Source organism: Heliconius melpomene, chromosome 20 (assembly GCF_056956725.1).
Source record: "Heliconius melpomene rosina isolate 202511_hmr_F chromosome 20, ASM5695672v1, whole genome shotgun sequence".
NCBI lineage: Eukaryota > Metazoa > Arthropoda > Insecta > Lepidoptera > Nymphalidae > Heliconius > Heliconius melpomene.
Window position 1 is genome coordinate 11,207,850 of NC_140408.1, and position 26,013 is coordinate 11,233,862.

At 33.7% G+C, this 26,013-nt stretch overlaps 1 protein-coding gene across 1 annotated transcript in view; it reads left to right on the top strand.

The window, feature by feature from the left end:
- LOC146527991 (uncharacterized) overlaps positions 1–22,083 on the top strand; it is a 49,909-nt gene extending 27,826 nt beyond the window's left edge. The window contains exons 2-6 of the mRNA XM_085205457.1: positions 2,551–2,627; positions 16,776–16,820; positions 17,702–17,881; positions 18,259–18,450; positions 18,658–22,083. Of these exons, the coding sequence (XP_085061583.1) occupies positions 2,564–2,627; positions 16,776–16,820; positions 17,702–17,881; positions 18,259–18,450; positions 18,658–20,675 (2,499 nt within the window). The 5' untranslated portion in view covers positions 2,551–2,563 and the 3' untranslated portion in view covers positions 20,676–22,083. The remainder of the gene's footprint in view (positions 1–2,550; positions 2,628–16,775; positions 16,821–17,701; positions 17,882–18,258; positions 18,451–18,657) is intronic.
- Positions 22,084–26,013: the final 3,930 nt, after the last annotated feature.

The following is a 26,013-nucleotide window of genomic DNA, read 5'->3' on the forward strand; positions in this document are numbered from 1 at the left end:
GTCTTCATTCATTGCATAATCTACTAATTAAAAATATAAAGTTGCCAATAAATCTAGTTTTGACAAATAACACAAGTAAAGAAAGTTTTTTGACACCTGCAAATGGTTTCAAACAACATTTCATGTGTCGTCTTATCCGAGCTTACATAATATAGGTAGCTAACGACAGTTTTATTTTCCTTATTTACATATATGGATTTAGCTTATGTTACATATCTAAATGTATAAACCAGCTTCACGTTGTCCCCCCACACAGCAGGGTAGGCAGAGGGAACCTAGTGTTATGACACTACCTACCCTATTATGCAAAAAAAATTAAAAAGCTACTTTTTATAACTTTACTTCATAAGTAAATTGAATCACCAATTCACATATCTCTCGCAATTGGATAGCATTATCGGACTAATCTCCTAAACTTTCACACGGAAGCCGCACTGTGATTATTCAATTGGGAGCGTGTATCTGAGATTGGAAAATTACCGTCGACCCCTCACTAGTGGTCACCACTTGGACACAGACCAACAAATTGTAATAAAACGTATGGGATTCCTTATAAAGACCATCGTAGTGGCAACAATATCTGAATTTGCTGGATGGTTATGGATTCGATTTCCACTCGTGGTAATAAATTTTTACACTATTTGCAAGACAACGCGCAGCGTTTAGTTCCGCCGCTGAATACGTTCCTCTTACTGTGAATACTACGGTTTTGAGTTCAATTCCTAATTGCGGCGTTGAGTCCCGTCACTTAACACGCAATGCCTCGAAAATTTGGCGGCAAGTAGGGAACGGAAATATCTTAATGGGAACGGAGTGTATTTGCGGGATACAGCGGGAAGCTAAAAACAATATTCGCTTATGGATTGCAAAAAATACGAGTTTAAAATCGCTAGTTCGTTATAATATCGACGGCTAGCAACGTGATCGTTTATTATTTTTCTCACAACAATATAAATAGAACTATTACACCTCGTTTACTTATTTCCTACTAATATTAATTAACTATTCTTAACGAGAGGTTATGGACATTAAACATTACTCACACTCATACCTACCTGCAGGTGCAAATAAGTTCAAAACAATTAAATAATTGTGATTGCATAAATTAAAAAATATATTTAACCTATCAACAATAAGGCGGACGACGACCGTGATGGCACAGTGGCACAAGCGTGTGCCTCTAAACGCGATTGCGGGTTCAATAAGGGTTCTATTTTAGTTTTTTTTTTTGAGATAAACCTGATAAAAACTAACTAACTAACTAATAGTTTCTCGTGTATAGATTATATAGGGATATTAAATGGGGTCGATGACTGTCACTCTTCATCATTCACCATGATCAAACGAAAGCGGAATGACGTGACGTGACGTGACGGATGGAGCTGTCATCTCGTATTTACCAATTGAACTTTCTAAATATTTACTTTCAAGGACTTAAACTACCGGATGTCAAGGATTTTTTTGCATCTAATGTTATTCAAAGATATAATCTTAGTGTTTCGTAAATGTCGAATTAAATAAGACGAGAAGATAGCTGATATTAATTACGTCTAATGGCTAATATACAAATATATTTTTTAAATATTTGAATGGTAGGTTAGGTTACATGGGGAAATAATATATATATAAAAAAATAGCTTAACAAATAAGAATGGCTGATGCCTTCGCGGCACAGTGACTAGCCGTGAACGTGACTATTGTAGATTCATTCCCGCTTGGTGGAATCAAATATTTTCATTTCCCCGTTTTGTTAAAAAGACAAAGCAATCCTTAGGGTTCTGCCACTCTTCTTCAAAATTTGCTAATTATTGAACTGAGTGTCTTAACACTAAGTTCCCTCTGCCTATCCCTCTGAATGCGGGTTTTTGCGTGAAGCTAAACAAAATCATACAATTTAAAAAATATTAATTTAATACAAATTTAATACAAACAAAGAAATTAAGACATTAGACATATGTGCAGATTATATATATTTACGTTAGTTAGATATCATTACGTCAATAAGCCTATCCTCTAGATCCTAGGGTTCGCCGACCTGCCCTTGCCCTGCGCCTGCGCACCTCGCTCGCTTTTTTTTGCGACACGACGCATCCCTTTGGATCCAGTTTATCTCGATTTGCAATGGCTTTTTATTACATAGCGTGTATTGAGTAATTAGATTTTATGAGAGATAATATTAAATGTAGTTTTGATATTGTGGAGAAGTTGGAAACGGTCTACGCAGCAAGCTTACTTAGTTAGCTATCTGTCTGTGGCTTCGTTCTCTAGGTTACATGGAAAGAACTAAGTGCTATAACCGTGGCGTATAATATAGTTCATATAGGCAACGGAATATAGCCCATAGCTTCCTTTGATAAATGAAATATTTAGCATAAAAAAAATAATTCGAATTTATAGTTCCTGAGATTAGAATGTCCAACCAAACTTTTTTTATCAAACATAAATCTACTTATTAAGACTTTAAATATGTTTTCAAAATTTCTTTTACTCAAATTAGTTAATATTAAATATTTTTTAGTATTATGTCTTACAATTTGTTTTTTTTTTCAGGTTAAAAGGCGACATGGCGTCGCCTAGGTACTTCTCTCTTCTACTGGCTGCCTTCTGTTTTAGCATTTGTAATGCAGGTGAGTCATTCTTTTTATACCTATGTGATGATTACGAAAAATAAATTTTACGAATCAGGTTTACAATCTGAATAAATAATAAATATATGTGATATTATACTTGTAATATTATTTGGAAAAAATATAAATATTATTTTAGGTCACTCATGGCGCAAGGGGCCCAGCGTGTATTTTTTGAAAGTGGAACGGAAGTTCTCTCTTAACACTAGGTTGCCACCGCCTAACTTACAGCGTGAAGCTAAAAAAAAACATAAATTTCAATTTGAATTTTATTAAAAAAAAATTAAATTGTTAACACCATGGATTATCTTGTTATCAGAACGAGAAAATAAAATCAATTAATTCACCGGAGTGGGAATAGAACCCACAACCGTTCGTTGCGCTACGACTTTCTCAAATACAAACCTCAATATTATTCTTTAATGATTAACTTATACCATTTGTTACCTCAATTTTGTCAAAGCTAATAAAAAATCTGGCATCTTATGATCCATATTTATGACGAAATCATCATAAGAATTCGTGACATGGCGATACAAAAGTGTTATTTCTGAGATTAGCACTTTTTCGTGGGAGTGGCGTGGGCTAATACTGGCTGACTGACTGACTTTGACGAGGGGGGGTCAAGGTCGACGGGTCCGTGGTATAAAAGCGTCTGTCCGTTTGTTTGATGGCACTTAGTGATGCGTAGTAACGCAAAATTACTTCCTTAATGCCAGATTTTATTGGATTGTTTTTTTCTTGTTTCAACATTTTTGCTAAATTTCAATTTGCAACGTCCCGATGAGTCAACACTTAAATATTTTATGTTTTTGCCCAAAATATTGTATATTATGTTTTTATTGGGACGATCTACATAATTGCAGGTCAATGATACGTGTAAAATTTTAATGAATATTTTATGTTACCTTACAAAAAAGTAGCTTCACGCTTTTTTCCCGTATATCAGAGTATCAAACCTAGTGTTAAAATATTCCGTTCCTAACATTCTCCCCAAATTTCGAGACATTACTTAAAGAGCGGCAGAGCTTAACGCCGTGTTATATCTAAGAGAATAATTAATGTTACCTTGTCATCTAAAAATGATTATATCTGGAAATACCTTAATAGAAGTTATATTACCAAATTAAAAAAATACACCTTAATGCATTTTATCATACAACATAAGCTCTTGCACATTAAGACCTATAGAAGCTTTCTCTCACACCAATAGATTGACTGGAAGAAATCTCTGTTAGCGATAACTTCACTTTTGCCAACAATATCTTTTACTACAAAAAAAATAAACTATATATTCAAAATAAACTATATTTATATCACATTTCGCATACCACCATCAATTTTTATGGTATATCCAAACATAGGCGTGTAATTGTGGGAAGAGCGCCTCGATGGGCTGATGGCATGCGATTCCCATAGAATACGCTAGACGCCGGCGGGGGGCGGCCGGACGAGCGGCATTCCGCGCGTGCCGCGGCCTCACGCGGACGAGCGGGCTATCTGACTCACCTGCAATTAGATTTTTACCATTTTTGTTTATAATAGACTAGCGACACACACGGGCCTTAAGTATCTAAAAAAATAAATCTTCATTCACATGGCTTAGTATATTTGTTATTGTGCTTCATGAGCTTTATTATAAAGTTTTATGCCATGCCAAACCAGTTTAGCAGTTTTTGCGTGGAATTGGAACAAACATCCAACCTAAACATCATATTTATTTTATAATATTGGTAGGAGAGTCCATCCTCATAAACTAATTCATATAAATAATATGAGAAGGAAGGATAGGCTGCATTAACGACTTGATAGTAAAAAATGGATTATATTTATATTTAATGAACAATGATTTTTACTATTAATTTAGACAGTATACTATCGTTACGCTTAGTAGGTACTATCTGGTTCATTTATGTAATTGAAGTTTTACCATTAATAGAGTAGAACTATAATATGTTTTGAGGGGAATTATATTTTCTATTGACTGGATGAGATTTTGTAACAAGTTGTTAGATTTCGCAAATAGATGTTAGTTATACTAAAACTATTGCTAAATATAATTATGGCTAAGAACAAAAAGAACAATTTTTATTTAATCCTCTATCGGTTTAAAGTAATACACAAGCGAAAAAAATATTTAGCTATATCCAATTTCATAAGAAAAATGTTTAGACAGTAAAATACCTAATACAAATGTTTTTACGATCTGTGGTTTCAAATTTCGTCATCCGTCGCTTAAATAGCTATAGAAATTAACTTTGAAAAAGAGAATGTTGATTATACACACAACGACTACTGTACGTTCACAACTATGAACAATTCGGAGGGGAACGAAAGTGTCTTAACGGTAACAGAGTGTCATAACACTAAGTTCCCAGGTTCCCTATGCCTACCCTTCTATTTGAGGGATACCACGTGAACCTTGAAAAAGTACGTATATATATGTATATCAAGCTCGCTGCTACTTTTTGAGATATGAACTATGAAAACAAAACCGTAGGTAAAAGCTAGAATTAAATAAAGCGAATATTATTTAGATAAATTGACAAAGTTAAACAATATTTAAGACTAATAGATACTTACTTCTAAGCTTAAGCTTACTTAGTTAAGTAAGTTACGTTATAAATTTAAACCATCTGTCATACAGTGGCTTAAATAATCTGCCTATCGTCATCGAGAGAGTCATATATCGTGTAATTATGGTAAACTAATTACAACTATACGAGCTTTCTACAGATAGAAATACATAGTAACTTCTATATATTGTAGTATTTATTTTAAATTTTATGCTACAGCGAAAAGCCAAAAAGACTAACCTATCCTGGAAACCAAAACTGGAAAGGGAAAGAGAACCTGGAAACATGGCTTTAAGATACTCCAGTTTCATTAAGACACTTCTGCTCCGTACTTACCCTGGATTGGGGAGTCATTGCGTGTTGAGTGGCACAACTCAAAATCGCGTTTTGCATCGTCACCAGAGTGAGGAAATGGAAACATTAAATATTTCCTCGAGTGGGATTCGAACCTACACCATGTTACATTTACAGTCGCACGCTTGTTGGATACAAGCGCCACGACTGGCCTCAATATCGTAGGTACGAAAAACTAAATTGTACATCGCTAACAGTCTACGGTACAAAGAAATGATGAGAGATGATAGGTTTTTTCCATTTATTACTATGGCACTGAGAGCTTACCAAATTGCTATCCAGCTTCAGTTCAGTTTTTTGTTGTCACCATATGTGTGCCCAGTTTTTGTTAGTCATTTTATTAAGTTTTTGTTTTGTGAAGTTTTTTTTTTCTTAATGTGTAATTGTGCACAATAAAGTGTAAATAAATAAATAAATAAATAAATAAATAAAATTAATCAATGTATTTTTTTTGTCTAAAACTATTATCAGATCAATGAGTTTTTATTTAAAATATGTTTTATATTTATGTTTCATCATACGTAAGACTTAACAAACTATAATAAAAGATATTTATGTTTTTATCGTCCAAAGTTATTACAAAATTTATGAGGCCAGTCGTGGTCCAAAGGCACAAGTGTGCGACTCTAAACGCGAAGGGATGTGGATTCGACTTCCACTCGAGGACAAAATAGAAAAAATATCATATTAAAACATTCCCAGCCTAGATAAGCAAAGCAAGCAATATAATATACCAGCTGAATGAGTATTTTTTCATTAATTTTACTTAAAATAATAGCTGTGTTATACATTCTGGTAACGTTATTACAATTTTATTGTATTGAAGACTCATACTTTCGGATTCATTCGAGCATCACAACGGAACACAATACTCGTAGTGCATAGATACTGCATAATCGATTGCATAATGTATGCTAACGTCCAATATTCCCTACTTTATTTACAATTCATTTCATATATAACGTTAGTATGGAACGTAGTGATTTAACACTATGTTCCCTTGTTAAATGCATTTACGTGGTTGTTAAGTGCAGCGTGCAGCTTTTTAGAAATATTCATGGTTCTCTTTTAATGCCGTCGAGGTGCAGTAGGGAAGCCTTTGATTCACTCGGGGAATGATGATATTTAAATTATTAGCATTTCCCGACTCTGGTAAATAGAGCGCGGCGTTTAGTTCCGCCACTCAACACGCAATATCTCAAAAATTAAGCGGAAAGTTTGTAAAGGTGTATCTTAACTACGTTCCCTTTGCTAACCCTGCTGTACGGGAAAAGGTGTGAATCTTAGAAAAGTATGAATATTTATAGAAGTATACGATAACAACTTATTTTCTATATTTGCCATATTCAAATAGACTTTTACAATCACTATTGAATCGTTGAAACTCAACAGAAGAACTGACAAGAAACTCAACAGTTGCTCTTTTCAATAATTTTCAAGTTATTTTAATTATTAAACGATTTTCGAGTTCGTGTAACTAGTTCTAAGTAGTTCCTGAGATTATAGCTTTCAACCAAACAAACACCTATATTTCAAAGCTAAAGCCTTATAATATTGGTATAGAATAGAATTAATTATACAATTATCTAAACCTACCTCTCAAAGTAAACTATTCTACACAAGTCCAAAGGAATAGAAGCGATGTGTGTCAAGAGTGTACGGCGTAGGTACGGCGTCCGCCTGTAGTCTGTACGTGACGTTTGAACGTTCGCGTTATCGTCCCTCTCGCACTTTACTACCGTTACTGTGATAAGGACGCTTTAGAAACTATTTCTGTGCTCATTTAATTATGTTATCTTTATAGATAGATATAGATAGATAATGTATCTTGTTGTTAAAGTTATTTATCTTTGAAGTATTGGAAGTGTGTTGAAAGTTTTATTTTTAAAAAAGAAGGGCGTTAAGCTCAGTTAGTCGATACACAATCTCTCGATGATCGGCGAGTGCATAGTGTCTTTACACTAGGTTCCTTCTGCTATCATGCGAGTCCAAAAAGAACGTGAAGCTGCTTTTCTCATCTAGTTTCTTATCTAGTCTATTCTAGTGTATATTTCTTAACTGAAAAACTTTTCCAAATTCGAACCAGAAACGTAATTACCAAAATAAAATTTTAAAAAGGTTTTTTTCCGTCTAATTTTCATGATATTGCGAAATTTAACACCGCGCTTTGTCTATAGTTTTTGAAAATCCGTTTTTATTAAAAAAATCCTTTTCTTCATGCTAACTATTCTAATATAACTAGGATATGTAATAGGAAATTGCATGCAGTTTAAGTATGGTGATCAACTAATCAGTTAATGGGTGGCGCGGCGCCGGCGCCGGCTTCATTTCTATGTTTCTCATTTAATGTAATAGTATAGCTATTACTTTTGCTAGATTAGATAAGTACGTGTTTATTTAAATTATATAAGAGGACAACTTATTATTAATTTTAATTCAATTGTAGAAATGTTGACGGGATGGATGTGGGTTCGATTTTATATTCATTTTCCTGCTCTAGCGGAGAGGCGTTGAGTTTTGCCACCCAAAATCTCGAAAATTAGTGAATGGAGGACTTACTGCCGTTTTTATGGCGATAAAAATGAAATCTTTTCTGCGCATTATTTAAATAAACTTATTCCCCCGAGTGAGCATCGAACTCACAACTGTCATGTTTAATATTAGATCCGATACAACTACCCCACGACAGCCTCATATTACCTATAAAAATGCACTTAAAACATTTTAATTTCAGACTTCTTATTGAAATAGAAAAATTTCTAATATATTTGTATGAAACAATCACACGAGTTTAACCAAGTTGTAGCCTTCTTTCGTAATGTCAATGTAGCTTATAAAAAGCAGCAATTAAAGGGCACTTTCCGCTGAATTTTCTAGAAGTGTTGTGTTGAGTGGAACTTAACAACTCATAGTCCTTCTCATTACAAAAATGGTAATTAAAGATAATTCACGTGCGAGCATCTCTTTAGTTTTCTATTACGTAATACGAATGTGGATGAGTTGGAATCCTCAGGGTTAATTTTAACATTAGATTCAACTATTTTCTTTTCACTTCCTCGCTCCGGCACTTAACAGGCAGTGTCTCAAATTTTCGTATGTTTCAAAAATTCGAATGTTTTCTGATTAATCACAAAAGAAACGGAGTGTCATAACACTAGGTTTCTAAATAACCAAACCTATTGATCGAACAACAAAATTAAATATATAATTTCACATTTAAAAATGAACCCAATTAGATCATTTATTCATAATTTATTCAGGTATTCATAATTTATTGTTATTCAAATAAACATTAATTTCGCTAAAAGGAAACGAGCGTTTGTTAGGTATAAGATATCTACAAAAACACGTATAAATTCAACTGCGAGGGGAGAGTATCGATTTGTCGTATCAACCTGTATCTAGTCCCTTCTCTGGTGACCCTCAGCCCTCTAACACCGCTATGTACATGGTACATTGACGGTTTTCCTTTCAAATTTTAATATTTGCACAGCGGAATTAGCAATGGATGATGTCATTTTCTTTTGGATGTTTTTTTTCCTTCAATATTTGAAACAGTAGTTAGAGCTGTTTCCTGATAGGTTGGGGCTAGTCACAAAAGTATATGAAATTGTATGGGGAAAATTGTTTGACGAAATTGTTGTGAAAAATTGGGGCTTAGGGTAGTGTTTGCTACCCTTTTTCTTATATATTATATCAAAATTTGCATTTGTATTAATACATTGAGGTTTTCTTACTATTGAATTGAGCCTGTCTAAAGACTTCTGTATATAACGTTGGATCTAGGCTAACTTCTGCTTTGACTGTTTTAGAGCAACAACGAAGATATATTAACCATTTATATTCAAAAAATGCTTAAAGTACTTATTCCACAAATTTTTAGAAAAATTTTTTAGAAACATAACAACTTTAACCCTCGTCTCTTGGAGACCGTGCAAGCGCTCTGTCCACGATCTTCTTTACGTTCTTATCAAGTTACGTCGAAATTCTTATTGTTATTGCTAGCGTTTTTGTATTCTGTAGAAAGTAGATAAAATGCCTTATTTTATTATAGTAGATAGAGCATAAAAATTCGTCGTGAAATGGTCTAATGGGGAACAGGGTCATGTCTCAACACTGTTAGTTTCTTAGAGGTACAGGCTTAAATCCTTACGTTATATTCTTATACATCTTCTAAAAAAGTAATAGAAATCATAATTTTTGTAAAATTAATTTATGCCTGATTTCTTTCTGCTTATACCAGAACAATGCAACAGATGCGGTAATACAAACAAATTACTTTAAAACATTTTGTCCTACCTATATGCATAAATGAGTAATATTCGTCACTCGTCGCTAAAATGAATTAAATTTTATGTAACCCTGAACTGAATTGCTCATCTTTGCGAGAACCGTCGATGAATCGATCCTCAGTTTGTTGACTGACAATGTATATTGTACTCGTATACGTCTTAATAGAGGCTTTGAAAGAGCTTAAATTATAATTTATAGCAACTGTTTGTATGGTTTGTGTTTATTTCGTTTCTTTTTTTGTATTTATTGAGTTTTTATGTCATTTTCTGCATGTTTATTAGAATGCGAGTTAAGTTTGCTGGACAGGGAAATCAAAAATATTTCCTCAGGGAAAAATCGAACCTACGATCTTGGTGTGGATGTAGGTAGGTCTTCTAGATTGAGCGAAGGCATCACTGATATAAATTTGCAAATCTTACACCGTAAAAATAAAATTGGGGTAACCGGGCAAGAGGAGAAATTAGAGCGTGAAGCTGAAAATATTCGATGGTCTTTATAAATTTCCACACCGTCACTCTAGCTTGAAAACTTTTATTTAGTGGTACATGTATATATTAGGCTTAACCTGCTTCTTCGCATGCATGCTGCAAGCCAAATATTAATAATTAAGAATTATATATGACACATGACACATTCTAAGTGCCTGAAGTACTTTGGAAGATTAACGTGATGAGATTGACTATAATTTTCCTCGATAAATAGAAGAAATAAAGAAGAATAAAAGCTATTTAACCAAATGAAAAGGTTTTTCTAACAAATCACTAGTTTTCTGGCTACCCCGTTAGGGATACAGCGATAACTTAAAAACAGAATCACTAGTTCCTGAGATTCGCGTGTTCAACCAATTAGACTCTTTACTTTTTTTACTCCGTTCCCATTAAAACACTTCCGTTCCCCATTTATTATAAATGTCCTTAGAAAACAAATATTTCACGTATCTTGCTTAATATACAAGTAATTTTATAAGATATGTATTTATGAAGGTTGTGACGATCTCAGGACGCCTGCACGTGACCTTTTAGGTACAAAGTAACACGCTTCAATGATGCTTAAATACATAATACATAAACATTTTAAACAGTGTCTATGAAATTAGATTATATTTTCAAGCTAAACCAAAACCAAATTCTAAATATTTTTTATAGCAACAACACGACACATTTTCAAAATGAGGAGAAAATAGAGAATGGAGAAATGTTTCCCAAAAGTAATCAAAGTATTCTTTATCCAATGTATCTTTTTCAAGAAGATGAAAACCATATCCCCTTACATATCTTAAGCTAGCAAGTTACACGAAGTTGAATCATTAAATTAATTTTCTTTTACTATTTGAAATTTGAATTTGAATTTGAACCTAGTGTTAAGACACTCCGCCTCTCACTTTCCACCGAATTTTGGATATGCAAGTATTGTGTTCAAGTTTCGGCTGCTTTTTATATTTACATTTCTTCGTTCTGGTAACGAAGCAAAGCGCGGCGTTGAGGTCCACCACTCAACACGCAATGCCTCTAGAAGGCGTCGCAAACTTGAGAAAGGTAGTGTCTTAACACTAGGTTCCCAGGTTCCCTTTGCTTACCCTGTTACGTGCGGGATACAGCGTGAAGCTAAAAACACATTATAATATTTAATCAAATTACATAGAGATTTCAAACAAATTTAACTACCTATCTAGACAAAGTACTTAACCTAATATCCTATAACAACCCTAAATAGGCTCTCCATCATTTAAGGACCCTGAATTTAAAGGGGATTAGAAAATAGCTGAACCAATTACTCGGTCGCTAATGCGCCGGTACAACATCCTGCCAATTCGCTAACTGCAGCCAGTCACGTTTGTTTGCGCGTTACTATGCGATCGGTGAGTGTTAAGACAGCCTGAAAGGATGTATTTTGGCATATCCAAATGTAAAATATATAAAATAGTTTCTAATATAATAGTATATTAGATAGTTTGAATATACAAAATTTGTTTGATTTAGCGCGCTAATCTCAGGAACTATTGGCTTAAATCGAAAAAAATACTTTTATGATTAATAGCAAGACTAAGGGCGGCGTTAAGTTCCGCCACTCAATACACAGAATCTCCAGAATTGCGCGGAAAGTGGAAGGCGGAACTTCTTAACATTATTCTCCTTCTGTTAACCTTACTAAAAAAATGTGCTTACTTTATTATTATGAGTTGTTTGTTTAAAATTGCATATATCAAGAAAAACTATAAATCAGCAGCTGCGTGTTTAAAATGAAATTATTAGTGCGTACTAATATTACTTAATAATAACATAATAACGATAGAGTAGTTATTTATTTATTTATTTTCAATTAGTGTTTCGATCGTGGCTTCGTTCGCTAGAACTGTGCAGTCTTTATAAGCTTTTTAGCATTACGTTGTATAAGGCACAAATCAATGTAAGTAAGGTAGGCGAAGGAAACTTAGTGTTAAGGCACTCCGTTACCTAGTTTCCGCCGAATTCAGGAGGTATTGCGTGTTGAGTAGCGGAACTCAACGCCGCAAATATTAAGCATTATCTTTCCTCGAGTGGGAATCGAACTGACAACTGATATATAAAGCTTCTTCTTAAATTTTAAAATAATCTGTCTATTAGTAAAAACTGCATAAAAATCGGTTGAGTAGTTTGAAAGCTCAGAACTATGTAGGTGGGAAACTTTGTTTCATACTGTGTAAGGCCTAAGAATAATACAAACTTACTACCATCAATCAATTACGAAGAGCTACTACATTTATATCAATTTAGTACAAATTAAAACGCTAGTTAACGACCCTGAGTGTTGATTTATTAACCTGGCACTAATGCTTTTATATTAACATGATTTAGTTAACTTTAATTTTGCTTTAAGTGAGCTTCTATATTTTGAGGGATTTTTTTACTGCTACTATATTTTATTGCAAGTTATTCTTGACGCAAAGGAGGGTTGAGGTCAACACCAATTAACATTAGGTTCCCTCTACCTACTTTGCTATAGCCAGGACTGACGTAAATCAGCGTTAAGCTAAAAAAAAACAGCTTTACAAATACGATTCTCCTTGTAAAAACGATACATTAAAATCAAAATAAAATCTCGTCTCGTTTTTTATTAAAACGTGCTATAAAAACGTAAACCTTTGACATATAGAAATAATTGTAAAAAGTAAATTGATTATCTATGTTTACACGTGTACGAGAATATTTTGAACTCACATCTTCTCCAGCTGTAAAATTTCTACTATATTTCAGAAAAATTTCATCTAAATCAGTTTACTAGTTTTTGCATGAAAGTCGAACATCCGATATATTAACCCTCACAAACTTTTATAATATCACCAGAATATACGTATGTAAATATGTATGTAATTCATATTGTTCTGGTTGAGAGGTAGCGGCCTCTCCAAGTTCACCCTCGAGGGCTGAGGGCGCGTCGCAGTCGAGGTCAAGTCAATGTCGACACTCGACACCGCCGTGCTTTATTGCTCTAATGCCAAGGTTCAGGTTTAAGGATACTTGTGTACCTACACGTGTGCTTTCATTATTATTTTACCTGAAAGTAAAATAAATAATGAGGTACTTGATGGTTGTAGCTTCAAATACGGTGTGGGTTTTATTTATATGACAAATTTTATCTGTGGCTTCGCCCGTGTGGTTCACTCTGATTAGGAATTTCTCGACCAAACGTGAAATAGTGGCGGTAGTGTCGAAAGGCGGAACTCAACACCGCAGTTTGTCTTGTCACTAGAGCGAGGAAATGAAAACAATTCATTACCTTGAGTGCGAATTGAATCCACAACCATCGAGTTAGCAAGTCAGAAGCTGTTCCGCTGCGCCACGTTATATTATCATGGCTTTACAACGTGCCAAATGGAAATGGTGCCAATGGCCGACAACTGGCTCTTCACTTAGTTTTTATTTTACCTGGCCATACTGTACACAGAAGCAAAGGTGATTCTCCTTTGAACATTGCGCAAAAGTTCAGAAAACTTAATTTTATGGCGGCCACGACTCGTTAACTGTATTGTAAATATATTTTTTCATTATTACACATTTCGTATTGGGTGCGGGTTCGTTTCTCTCTCGGGAATAAAAAATATTTTTATTTTGTTGCTCAAGACAAAATACGGACTTGAGTTCACTCTGCCTACTCTGTTACATGCGGGATAAAGCGTGAATCTGAATACGTTCACGATTCAGAGCGTGTAAATAATACTTTAAAATTAATAATACTTTAAAATTAAGTAAAAAAAACTTTGTTATTGATATTTGCTTGAAATGTTTACGTCGGCTCATCGGTCGTAATACGATAATTACTTACATCGACGATAATACCGTGAAATTTAAAACTACAAATGTTACGAAATAAAGGAAATATTTACCTTTAGCAAGTAATTTGTTTTTAATGTCGAATTCTGAATTGTATGAATGCTTGGTGCTTGGTACCTGTAGGACTAACACTTATTTAACTTGACGATTCCAAATTACTTGTAATGGCCTGATAGAATAAAGAATATTTAAATAAAATTATGATATGCATGTATAGGTGCATCCTCTTTTTGATCCAATCTGTCTATTATTAAAAACTGCAATAAAATCCATTGTATAGTTTGAAATATTTAACGTTCACCGTTGAAAAGCGATTTTATTTTATAATATGTAAAATAAATTCGTAAGTAAGAGTAATATTTTTAATTTCACGCTGGATCTCGCCAAGAGCAGGGTAGGCAGAGAAAATCTAATATTAACACTTCGTCCCCATTCTTTTTTTTTCCACCCAAACTTCAAGATTTATCTTGTTATTAGAGCAAGAAAATGAAAATAAGTTATTCCCCAGAATGGGAATCGTAATCACAACCGTCGTGCAGTCCCACATAGTGCTGCTCCACTATACCATAGCAAGGACAGGACTGCTCCTATCAATATATTATTAATTTACATATAGCTACAATATTTATAATACAATTTATACTAAATATTTTATAACGTCGGAAAATGTTTAATTAGCGATATTTGAGTGCAGTTGGGACATGCAATGTGCATTGCGTTGCTTGCTAAGTCACTGGGTGGCGTAATCTTACACTATATATACTATTTCTACTAGAATAAAAAAAATATTTCTAATATATTGAATCTCTAACGTTCTTAGTCGTTTTTATTTTATTCAAATTGACATATACTTAGATAGATCTCTCCTCCTCTTAATTTTCCGGGTAGATTTTGTAAATGTCCTTTTAAAAATAGATAAGTATGTGTACTATACTTATAAAGTTGCTATTTCAAAAAATATTTTATATACCTACCTATTTTTTAACTATAATCGTTATAACATAAGATTAACGAAAACTGATAATATTTTTAGAATAGCATTAGTCAGTTTCATGATATGTCTCCTAGAATGTTATAACATAATATTATCATAACTTTAGTTCAATACTGAGAACAGGAAGGATGTTTACATTGTCGCTGCTGTAGCACGTTGGATATGAATTTTTTTATATAATTATATATAAAACTCTATATTAATACACGATGTTTCCAAAATTAGGTAGATGGGCCGTGAAAAATGATTTAATTAGATTTAATTTCTCTACTATCTCCTGCTATATGGGATGGTATAGCGTAAATTTAAAATAAAATAAAAAACAAAAAAGGTACTGTTTTTATTTCTCCGCTCTGATGCGGCGTTGAAATCCGCCACTCATTTCTGAATGACGTTCGGAAAATGCAGTGCAGTGCAAATATAGAACCCATTTCATTGCTTTCCTATGCGTACAGACATACATACATATGACGTTATGTAATTATTGCCTACGTAATGGATGCACGCAATTTATGTAGCACGCGGCTCACGCTTGACCGCCCGTCCGTGTACTACAAGTACTAGCATGCTAGAAGTCTCGAGCTGAAGTATTGCAATACGATTTATTGATAATATTTCTTGATATGTTGAAAAAAGTTTAGTTCAGATGAAATTTGTCAAATATAAATTAAGGCACACTAAGTTGTGGGCTCGATTCACGTTCAGAGTAATGAAACATTTCTTTCGAGGTTTTTTTCTCACCCAATATTTGCTAAAACAGCAATTGCTATAAAATTTGGTTTGAAAATAGCGTGGGGGAACAGAGTTTCTAACTCCTAGGAACCTAACAAGATATTGTTCGTTATATGAGGGGAACCCGACGACGCTGGGTTTTAATTATCTAAGCAGGCTGGGGAAACATTTAGTTTTTTCATATATGAGGAGTGCTCTATCAAAACCATATTAAAATGTGATAAATTACTATGTTAATATACCAATGGCTAAAAAAAAAGGAAAATAGGACACGAAGCCCTCTCGTTTCATATAAATATATTTATTTTATTTAAAAAAATATAATAACATCATTTTTGTGTATGAAATATGTATGTACGAGCTCGTATGTGTTTGACGTAACAAGTAATAGATATTTGTTATCTTAACGCATATACCGTAGTTAAAAAAAATCTGAGTATCGGGAAGCGGAAATCTAGTACACTACACTATTTTCACTTTCTCCAATTTCCGTTTATCTTTGAAACATTTTGTGGTGTGTGGCGGAAAATAATTATAAGAGCTGATAATAGCTTTGTTTATATTGAAGTTTATTTAGTTATACTAAAATATTATATTTTTCTCCAAGTGGTAATGGAACCCCTGACCCCCGTGGACGATTATTTAATATTAGTTTATTTGTAAGTCATATATATCTCTGGTATAATTTATATTAAATCTTATTAGCGGAACACAAGACCACGCTTTAACTTGTTACCAGAGCAAGAAAGTGAAAATAATTTATTGCCTCAAGTGAGAATCGAAACTATAACTATTGCGTATACAGTTAGACGCTGTGCCGCTGCATCACTATTTATTCTTTTTCTATTTATTGTAATAGTTTTATAATGAAAATGTTTCTTTGTTTCAGGACCCCTACCTAACGTGACTATGGTGGATTTGGGATTAAAAGAAGGTATTATTTTTATTTGTTGTATATCTATATTAACTATATAGGTAGGTAGGCTAGGTATATTATTTCGCTAATAATGTTCTATTATTATTTAAAATATATTACTTTACTATTTTATTTATTTACTAGCGGCCCGCTCGCGGTTTCACCCGCGTGAACTATGTTATTATTAATTTCTGTCTCCATGACTACGTCCTAGTGACGTCTATGCAAAATTTGAGACTCCTAGCATTTGTAGTAACGAATTTTCATACAACTTTCGACCCCAAAAACAACCCCTTAGAAGTCGAATATTGCAAATTCCCGTCTTAGCGAGCACCTTACGTAATATAAGTAACTCCTATGCAAAAATTGAGATTCCTAGCACTTGTAGTTTCTGAGATTTCGTGATGAGTGAGTGACCTTTCGATTTTATATATATAGATAGATTTAACTTGCTAACGCGCTGATTGCAAGGTTCGGAGCAAAATGGGGAGTCGCTTTGGAGTGTCATAACACTAGATTCTCTCTGCCTACCCCGCTCTGCAAGAAAAAATGAAAGCATTCATCATCTTTTACTTCTAAGAAATACCATATATATAATATTTTAAGCAATATTTGTAATATATTTTTGTAAGTAACGTGACTATGAGTAAATTTTTACATTACGGAATATAATATGAAACCCTAAGCCATTTTGGATTCTTTTATCGTTGGAACTAAGGAGTATTTTATAAAAGAAAACATTATTTTTAAAATTATTTAATACATTTTCATATTAGTTATTTTAATATTAGTAAATTGTTATTTATACAACGATAAATAATTCAGTTCTCTTACTGTTGCTTCGGAAAAAGACCATAACATCTTAAATTCTCATTTTCGTTATTGCTTCGCATTTCCAGGTAGCTGTGCGTTAGGTGATGTAGTGTACATGCCAGGGGACGAGTTCCCGGGCACCAGTCCGTGCGAGCGCTGCTCGTGCTCCAACGGTGGCGTGCAGTGCGCCAAGCAGCGCTGCGAGCCGCGCCCTGGGTGCAAGGCTGTGCACAGACCAGATCATTGTTGCCCTACGTACCAATGTGGTATATATAACATATTAGAAAATTATTATCGAATATTACCTGAAAAATATTTTTACTTCATACTAGCTTTTAGCTGCGGTTAAATGAAGCGGGATTAAATGAATATAACTAAGAAAGATTTAACGTGATTTAATACTGACTAACCACCGATGACGTTAAATACCATGCGTAAATAAATACCCCTACAATTCAGTTTATACAATTAAAATTTTAATATTGTTAAATAGTTAAAAAAAGGAAATACTTAATACATTGCTTATACAAGATATATACATAAATTCTATTTTTCTAAGAAAAATAATTCAACTAAAAAAGGCTAGTCTGTCTAGCTGATCTACGCTAGAAAGTACATTAAAAGTTTTTAAATTATTTTCCAGAATGTGAACAAGAAGGTCGTATTTACGGCAACGGTGAGAAGTTGGTGGACCCTCAAGATCCGTGCCGTGTGTGCTACTGTCAGGGTGGCGAGGTGGTGTGCCGTCGTATCGCGTGCTTTGTGCGGGATGACTGTCAGCCGCGACTTGTACCGGGAAGATGCTGCCCGGAATACGATAACTGTCCTGTGGGAGGTTCGTATAGAAAAATCGTGGCTTAGTGTTAGTGGGACTAGATGGATAAAACTTTGCCCAATAAAGTAAATATGGGAAAAAAGAGATTTGTAAATTTTAAAAACCATTTGTAACTAGGTTTCGTATACTATTATATGCCTTAACAAAATCAAGTAGTAGTAGTCCGTATGTAGAAAAGTCTTTAATTTATTTTATTTTCTTTTTCAGATGGAACACCTTTGCCAGGGATTAGTTCATCAGTTTCAAGTGTACCATCCTATAACGACATGGAAACAAGTGCGGCTCCTTTACCACCTAGCGAACCAGTCAAACCTGAGATCACTATTAAAGAAATAACGCCTGTATCAGAAATTCCAGTTTTAACGGATGTAAAGATCAAAGAAATTCTACCGTCATCTAATATTGAAGTTGCCGAATATGTATCATCGAAAGCACCACCTATTCCACGAGAAGCTACCTCTGAAAGTGTATCTAATGACGCGAAATCACAAATTGATAATTCCAAGCCCAAAGAAGTGGTGTCACTCCCATCAATATCTCCTGAACTGTCTACGTCGCCTGAAAAAACATTAAATAATAATATTCCACCGTCAAAAATTAGCTTATCAACTGAAGAATCAGCAAATGATATCGTACCTTCTAAAATTCCCAATATCGTCCCAATGATGGGTCCGTCAATACCCGACATAAGTCCTCTAACTACTAAAGCAGCAATAATTGAAGAGGAAGATATGGATCACAACCCAGCCTTCCCGCCCATCCCTGACGATTTGTTTTTAGTTTTGAGCAATCATGAAGAAGGAATGCCCGAACAACCTTTAGACAATGAACATGTGCCAATGGATCATGAGGTCAAAGTCTCAATTGTGTCAAGTTCTACTCAAGAACCAATATTTAAAGAAAGTCCTGCGACGACAATAAATTACGTAACTGCAATGACTAAAGATAATGTTCCAGACACGTCTGCTGAATCAAGCACCTACAGAGATACAACTATTAGTACACAGTCTCCTCTAACAAAGGAGAACACAATGTTAAACATGAGATCTGTGATTCCGACTGAAATCTTAAATTCTCCGTCTTTAATCTCTGATGAGGTGACTGGAGATATTTTAGATGCTACAGAAGGACCAGCTACAACAATTGTGCTTGATGAGCCATCACCTCCAAACGACAGTTCCGCAGATGTTTCTGCCAACATAGAAAAGATAGAAACACAAGTTGATGAAAATCAAAATATTTCAGAGGTGGCTAGTAATGAAACTGTAGTCGATAATACAATATCAACTGAAGTTTCTCAACCAGCTATTGCTTTGGATGAGACGACAAACACGGCGTCTAAATCTACAGAAGTACTTTCTGAAACTGAATTCAGTTCTATACCCATTGAAACTAGTGATCAAAATCCACATGAAGTTTCTGAGCCTGAAAAGGATAGTAATACCTCTGATTTGTCACCTGACCCATTAAGTACAGAGATTACTAGATTATCATCTAACGAAGAGGAAGTCATGTCAATTTCTCGAGCTCTTCCTTCGGAAATTGAACAATCATTTGAAAATGTTGAGACCACGGAATTTATACTAACTTCATTTGGTTCCCAAGAAAGTACTACCGATGCTGTGGAACTTATCAATGTAGCGTCAGATTCCGATAAGAATTCTGCTTTAATAGAACCTAATCAACGAAATAACAATGTTCTCACTGATCTAATAAATTTGGTGGGTGATGTTGCATCTATTAGTGATCACACCGATGGACCAGATGCTGAACGTCCAGTTTCAAGCGCTACCACCATTTCCGATTCTGAAGAGCTTATCCCAGTTAACGTTGCCGCTGGTTATAAGAGCAAGAACAAAAACTGGAATCTCAATTCCATCACAGAAGCGTCGTTCAAAAATAAGCAACAAAACAAGCAAAAAGTCGTGGAAATCGAAGGTGATGACAACGAGACTATAACAGATTTACCACCACCAAACGACAAAGTTGAACCTACAACCCGCTTGCCAATCATTGACAACGTATCACACGATAAAAACAACAATAAAACTGAAGTAGCAGACAAGAAGGATATAGAAATAATTACACAATCTTACGTTCCAACAATCATCAATCGACGACCGACGAAGGTCGTGATGAAGAAAGAGGAGAAGCCGGCTGAGGACACTAGTGACGTCAGCAGCGACGCGCCGGACCTCTCCGCTGAGAGCGCGACCCCGCAGTGAGCACGCTGACGGAACCTCAGCTTGGCATTTAAAACTATAAAATAGAGACTAATAGATTATCGTCAATTGGTATAGATTATGAATTTATTAGTAGTTGGACAAATTATTTATAATTAGTGTAGTTTAGAGTAGTTTATTTATTTTAGTGAGAGTAACGTGTAAGCAAGTAAGCTAGTCATGTGACTGCAGGCGCCTGCTGTCGACGCCACGTTGCCATTTCTGCTACTTTATTGTTTTTATTATTGAATAATGTTGCCAGATGCTCAAATATATTAGCAATTATATTAATTATTTGATATTTAAAAATTATGTTGTACACAATGTTAAGAACATTGTAATTGATATTTTTTATATAAATATTATTCTATTGTGTTATTTTTGTTTGGTTAGACAAAAAATGGAATTCCTATCGGTCATCTTAAGTGATGAGTTAAAAATGTTGAACCACTCAGTTCTCGATAAAAGTAATCTTTATTATTATCATTTTTTTATTACGTAGGCAGTCCTAGTTTTGGAAAACTATTTGTTTCATAATTCAGTATCTATCCTCTGGCAACACTAATCAAGACGAATGCTCTCAAGAGCTCTATCATTTCGTAGATGTAGATCTTTGACGGTCGATCCGCGAATTTCAACCTTTTGTTCAATTAATCTCAATTAACTGTAACAAAAATATTAAGCTAGTTTTGACATGAAATACCAAATTGAGATTGAACTGGAAACTGAACAAGATTCAAATAACAATCTAGATTTAGTCTTGATCCGATTAATACTCAAACCAAACTCAATTATGGTTTGATTGAAGTTTAGTCTAGATTTAGTTTAGATTTAAACTAGATTGAAGCAAGATTTAATCTAGATTCAACTATTCTTGATGTAGATCGATTTAGTTAAGAAACTCCTTAGTCGACTCCGAGTATAACGCCCTTCGTAAAGGTACAAATCAAATTTTATAATTATTAATAGAATAGCGAGTATATGTGAACGCACATAGATTATTTATCGCACTTATGTATATGTAAGGAATAGCTTTTGCTCTGAAGGCTCAAATATATTAAGAAAAAATGCTTTCGTTGAACGTTTAACATTTTATTTTAAATTTAGATTGGTTACGCCAATCTAGTTTTATTATTCAAAAATATAAAACTAGATATGATTTTTTTTACCAAAATATAAAATATTACTTCAAAATAAAATTGCTAAACGTTTGTGGATGGCGTTTTTATATGAAAGTTTTCATTTTTACTTACTTTTTGATCACCGAGGGCTCAGTTAAGTCGTCGTCCGCTAAGCGAGATGCTCCTTCTTGCTCCGGAAGACTTTATCTTTTCCCGGGCAATAAGCGCACGTGCTCATTTATTATTTTATTTAAAATTGTTTTTTTACAAATAAAACAAATTAGACTGAATGCTCGTTTTCTTTATGTCCATTTTTTTATCGATCCTTGCTCTGTAGATTTCGGTAACATGCTGTATATATAATAATAGTGTGTAATATTTAGATGTTATTTTTAGTTTAGAAGCAAGAATTGCTTCTGCTTATAACTGCTTAACGATATTGAGATTAAACTATTTATATGCCTTTGTTTCTATTTATGCTCTTTTGTACGATTTTATAAGAATATAGCAATATTTTATATATTTAATAACAATGAAAACTAAATTCACCGAAATACTATGTCATAATTTTCGTTTGAAGGGGAATTTTATATAGATTTTAGATACTAAAGGTTCATGATTATATAAACAAGAAATAAATTGTACATATTTTCATGAAGGACCACAATTACTTGATACTGTTGTAGGGGTATTGCACTAGTCTTATTATATTCTGTATAAACACGCTATATCAGCAACCTGAATTTATTCGCTACAAATGCAATTGTGAAATAATGTTCCACTATTGTTTTGTAGCGTATAAATAACCGAATTAAATATATAATAAAAGAGTTGAATATCAGGTCTCGTCTTAGTAACATCACCCATATACCCATTGCCCACACTGTTATTCATATTTACTTAAATCAACTGATATCTAACCTGTGATGTCACTCATGTGGTCCAAGTCAATCGCAGCGGAAATTTGTAACAATCTCCCTACAGAGAGAGCTAACAACATAAATAAATTGTAACAAGCGTATAAGAATTTCAACGTGGCTTGATGAAACCGTATGGCTTTTCGTTTTCGTTTCCAAGAGGCGCGGGTTCAAATCACGCTACGTTCAATTGTTTATACATTTTTAAAAAAGAATTAAACGTACATTTATATTTGATCGAAAATATAATTTATAACATACGACCATTTTCCCATTTGGATATTGAACCCACGTACTGGTTATTAATTGGTAGTTACCTATTAATTAATATTCGCTATCGACATACAAATGCTTGCATTATAACAGCTCAGTTCTAAGGAAGCTACGAGTACGTGCAATAAGCGAGTGGCGACTGAGGACCGTTACTCAATGGCCCGTACCTCTGACCTCATACGTTTTGTCATCACCTCTTAAAGTTTTATTGTTTTTATAATCATAATAATAATACTTTATTGCACATGAAAATAAAAAAGAAATATATATGAAATTTACACAAAAAAGAAAAGAAAAAGAAGGACACATAGAAACTTATTTTTTATATTTTTTATTACTTTTTATATGTTTTGTTTTAAATAGAGAATTTTGTTTAAAAGCTTTAAAAGCTTTTTTTTTAAGGGCAGGATAGATATAGAGAACCGCATTATGCAGGGTAGATATGTGAAACATGGGAACCTAGTATTAAGAGACTCCGTTCTCATTAAGATTATTTTTTTAGATTTCATTAGATTAAGATTCCGTTTCCGTTTTTCACCGAATTCTGGAGCTATTGCGTGTTGAGTGGCAGAACTTTACGCCATGCTATGCCTCATTACCAGACAAAATATTAAATATTTAATATTCTCGAATGGAAACCGAACCTACAACCTGTCACGTTTACATTTATACTCTTTTGCTCCTGCGACCAGCCAGCTGGGCTTCGTAAAAATATATTTAAAAATATTAATCAACAGGTTCATTTTCTCTTCTGTGTCTTTTTCTACACTCTGTACTCTCGTCTCTACGTTTCTCTTCTTGTCTGTACGTTGTCCGTCATTCACTCAGTAACAGAAAAGTTTTACTTATATATTAATTTTAAAAAATAATTTTCGGTTCACATTATAATGTACTAGCGAAAACAATTATCGCCATTGCAAATTCACAACACTCATATATTGTACCTTCACTTAGAGTTCGACAATTAACGTTGCCTTTCTAACAGTCCTCTCGTGACCCAGACTCGGGCTATTAAAACTATTTACGTAAACCTTAGTAGGGCTTAGCTAGTATTATTCAATAGGTCATACTGTATAGAGATATACAAATAGCTGTATTTGGATCTGTGTGGATTGTTAAGAATTGAATATCTAGAGATAATTATGTGATTGAAGCTATCGTTACGCAAGGGTACGAGATTCTGACTGTAACGCGGCGGCTGTGGGTTCGATCCGCACTCGAGGGAATGAATAATTATTTATTAATATTTTTATTTTACTCTGGCACCAAGGCAAAAAACTCTACGTTTAGTTCCGCCATTCTACACATAATACCTCGAATAATTCAGCGGAAAGGGTAACGCAGCTTTTTAACATTGAAAAAGTTAAAAAAAGCTTCGGACCATGTGTTTGTAGTAACACACAAGTGTACAAGTAAGTAGAATATATTGAACGCTGCAAAACTGAAAGTTTGAAATAGTCTAAAATATCCACGTATAGGTTAATTGTTTATTTGCTAACTTTTACCTAGGAATTATTTATAATTTGTATTTTCAATATTTCACAAAACATGATTATGAAAAACTTAAAAGTTATATATAAAGGATATATTTTCTATAAGTTTTCGAACTTTAACTTATATTTCACGTTTGCAAACGATAACAGTACAATCTGTTAACTATCTAATTCAGTCTTATAGTTGGTCACTGTCATTATTATATTATTATTTTCTATCCAAATTTGAACACGATGCTAAATATAATTAATTTTAATTCATTTTATTTAAAAAACCTTTGCTTTAAAAAGCGAAAGAACTTTTATGCTTTTTCCCATATAACAGGGTAAGCAGAGTTAACCTAGTGTTGAGACGAGACATTCCGTTTCCCACTCTCCGATTAATAATCAATCAAGACAGTAAATGACACCAAAAATGCGATTTGAGCTCGAACTCTTCTTATATGAAGTGTTACTACGGACTGAAATTACGCCACACATAAATATTTGATCACATAAGTTTATACAAATATAATATATTCCTTTAAGCATATAATAAGTAAGTATAGGTAATATGACAAAAGTAAATTTGCAAACCGGTTTCCCAATACTTGCTTTCCTCATTAGAATATTATTAGAGCTCGACTCTACACACTCGTATGAAAGTGTGAGACGTCACGTTCCTTTGACGCTTTAAAAATGGTATATCCGGTTTTAGTTATAATTTAAATATACTTGTATGTAGAACAGGCTTAGCTATTTAACTTGTATGGCGAGATGTCCCATACAAGATTTTGTTTTTGTTATGATACTATTATTTTTACTTTCATACAATTTTACGCAATTTTATAAGAAATTGTTTAGAAAACTAAAATATATTTAAAATAGATTTCAAACCGGCGTTGTTGGAATCTCTAGCCTATTAAGCCATACGTTCTTATCAAGCTGCGTTAAGACAGTCTCTATTCGCATTAAGTCTCTTCCGTTCTCGGCTTTGCATCGAATTGTTAAGATATTTCTTCTTTTTTTCTCTTTATTGAGAGGCAGAACTCAACGCCGCGTTTAGCTTCGTTACTAGTTACGTATACGTCAATATATTTTTGAATAATACTTTAAAAGTTATAATTAGATATAAAATAAGTGAGTTCCTTTCCATCTACTTAAAAACATTGCGCGTGGCGGAATTAATTGGGTGGCGATAATATATCTAATGCATCGACGAAATGTCTCAGATTTAAGATAGAGACATTACTCGGAGAGAAAAGGAAGTCAACATGGCAATTTACAATCAAATCGAGGAAACGAAATTATTAAAAAAAATTATACCTACATTAATATAATTCATTGTGTGTCTTCTAAAATAAGTCAAGTATGTCGTGCTCGTCAATACAGCAATCTCATATGGTACATCTAATCTCTTTCTCCCTTATTCAGACTTTATCCACCCACTGTTAAAGGCTGCCTGCTTGCCTGTCGTCTAAGGAAAACATAATATTAGGAGATAACTATAAAATATACCGAACCAAAGCCAAAAAAAATATTTAAAACATTCTCATGT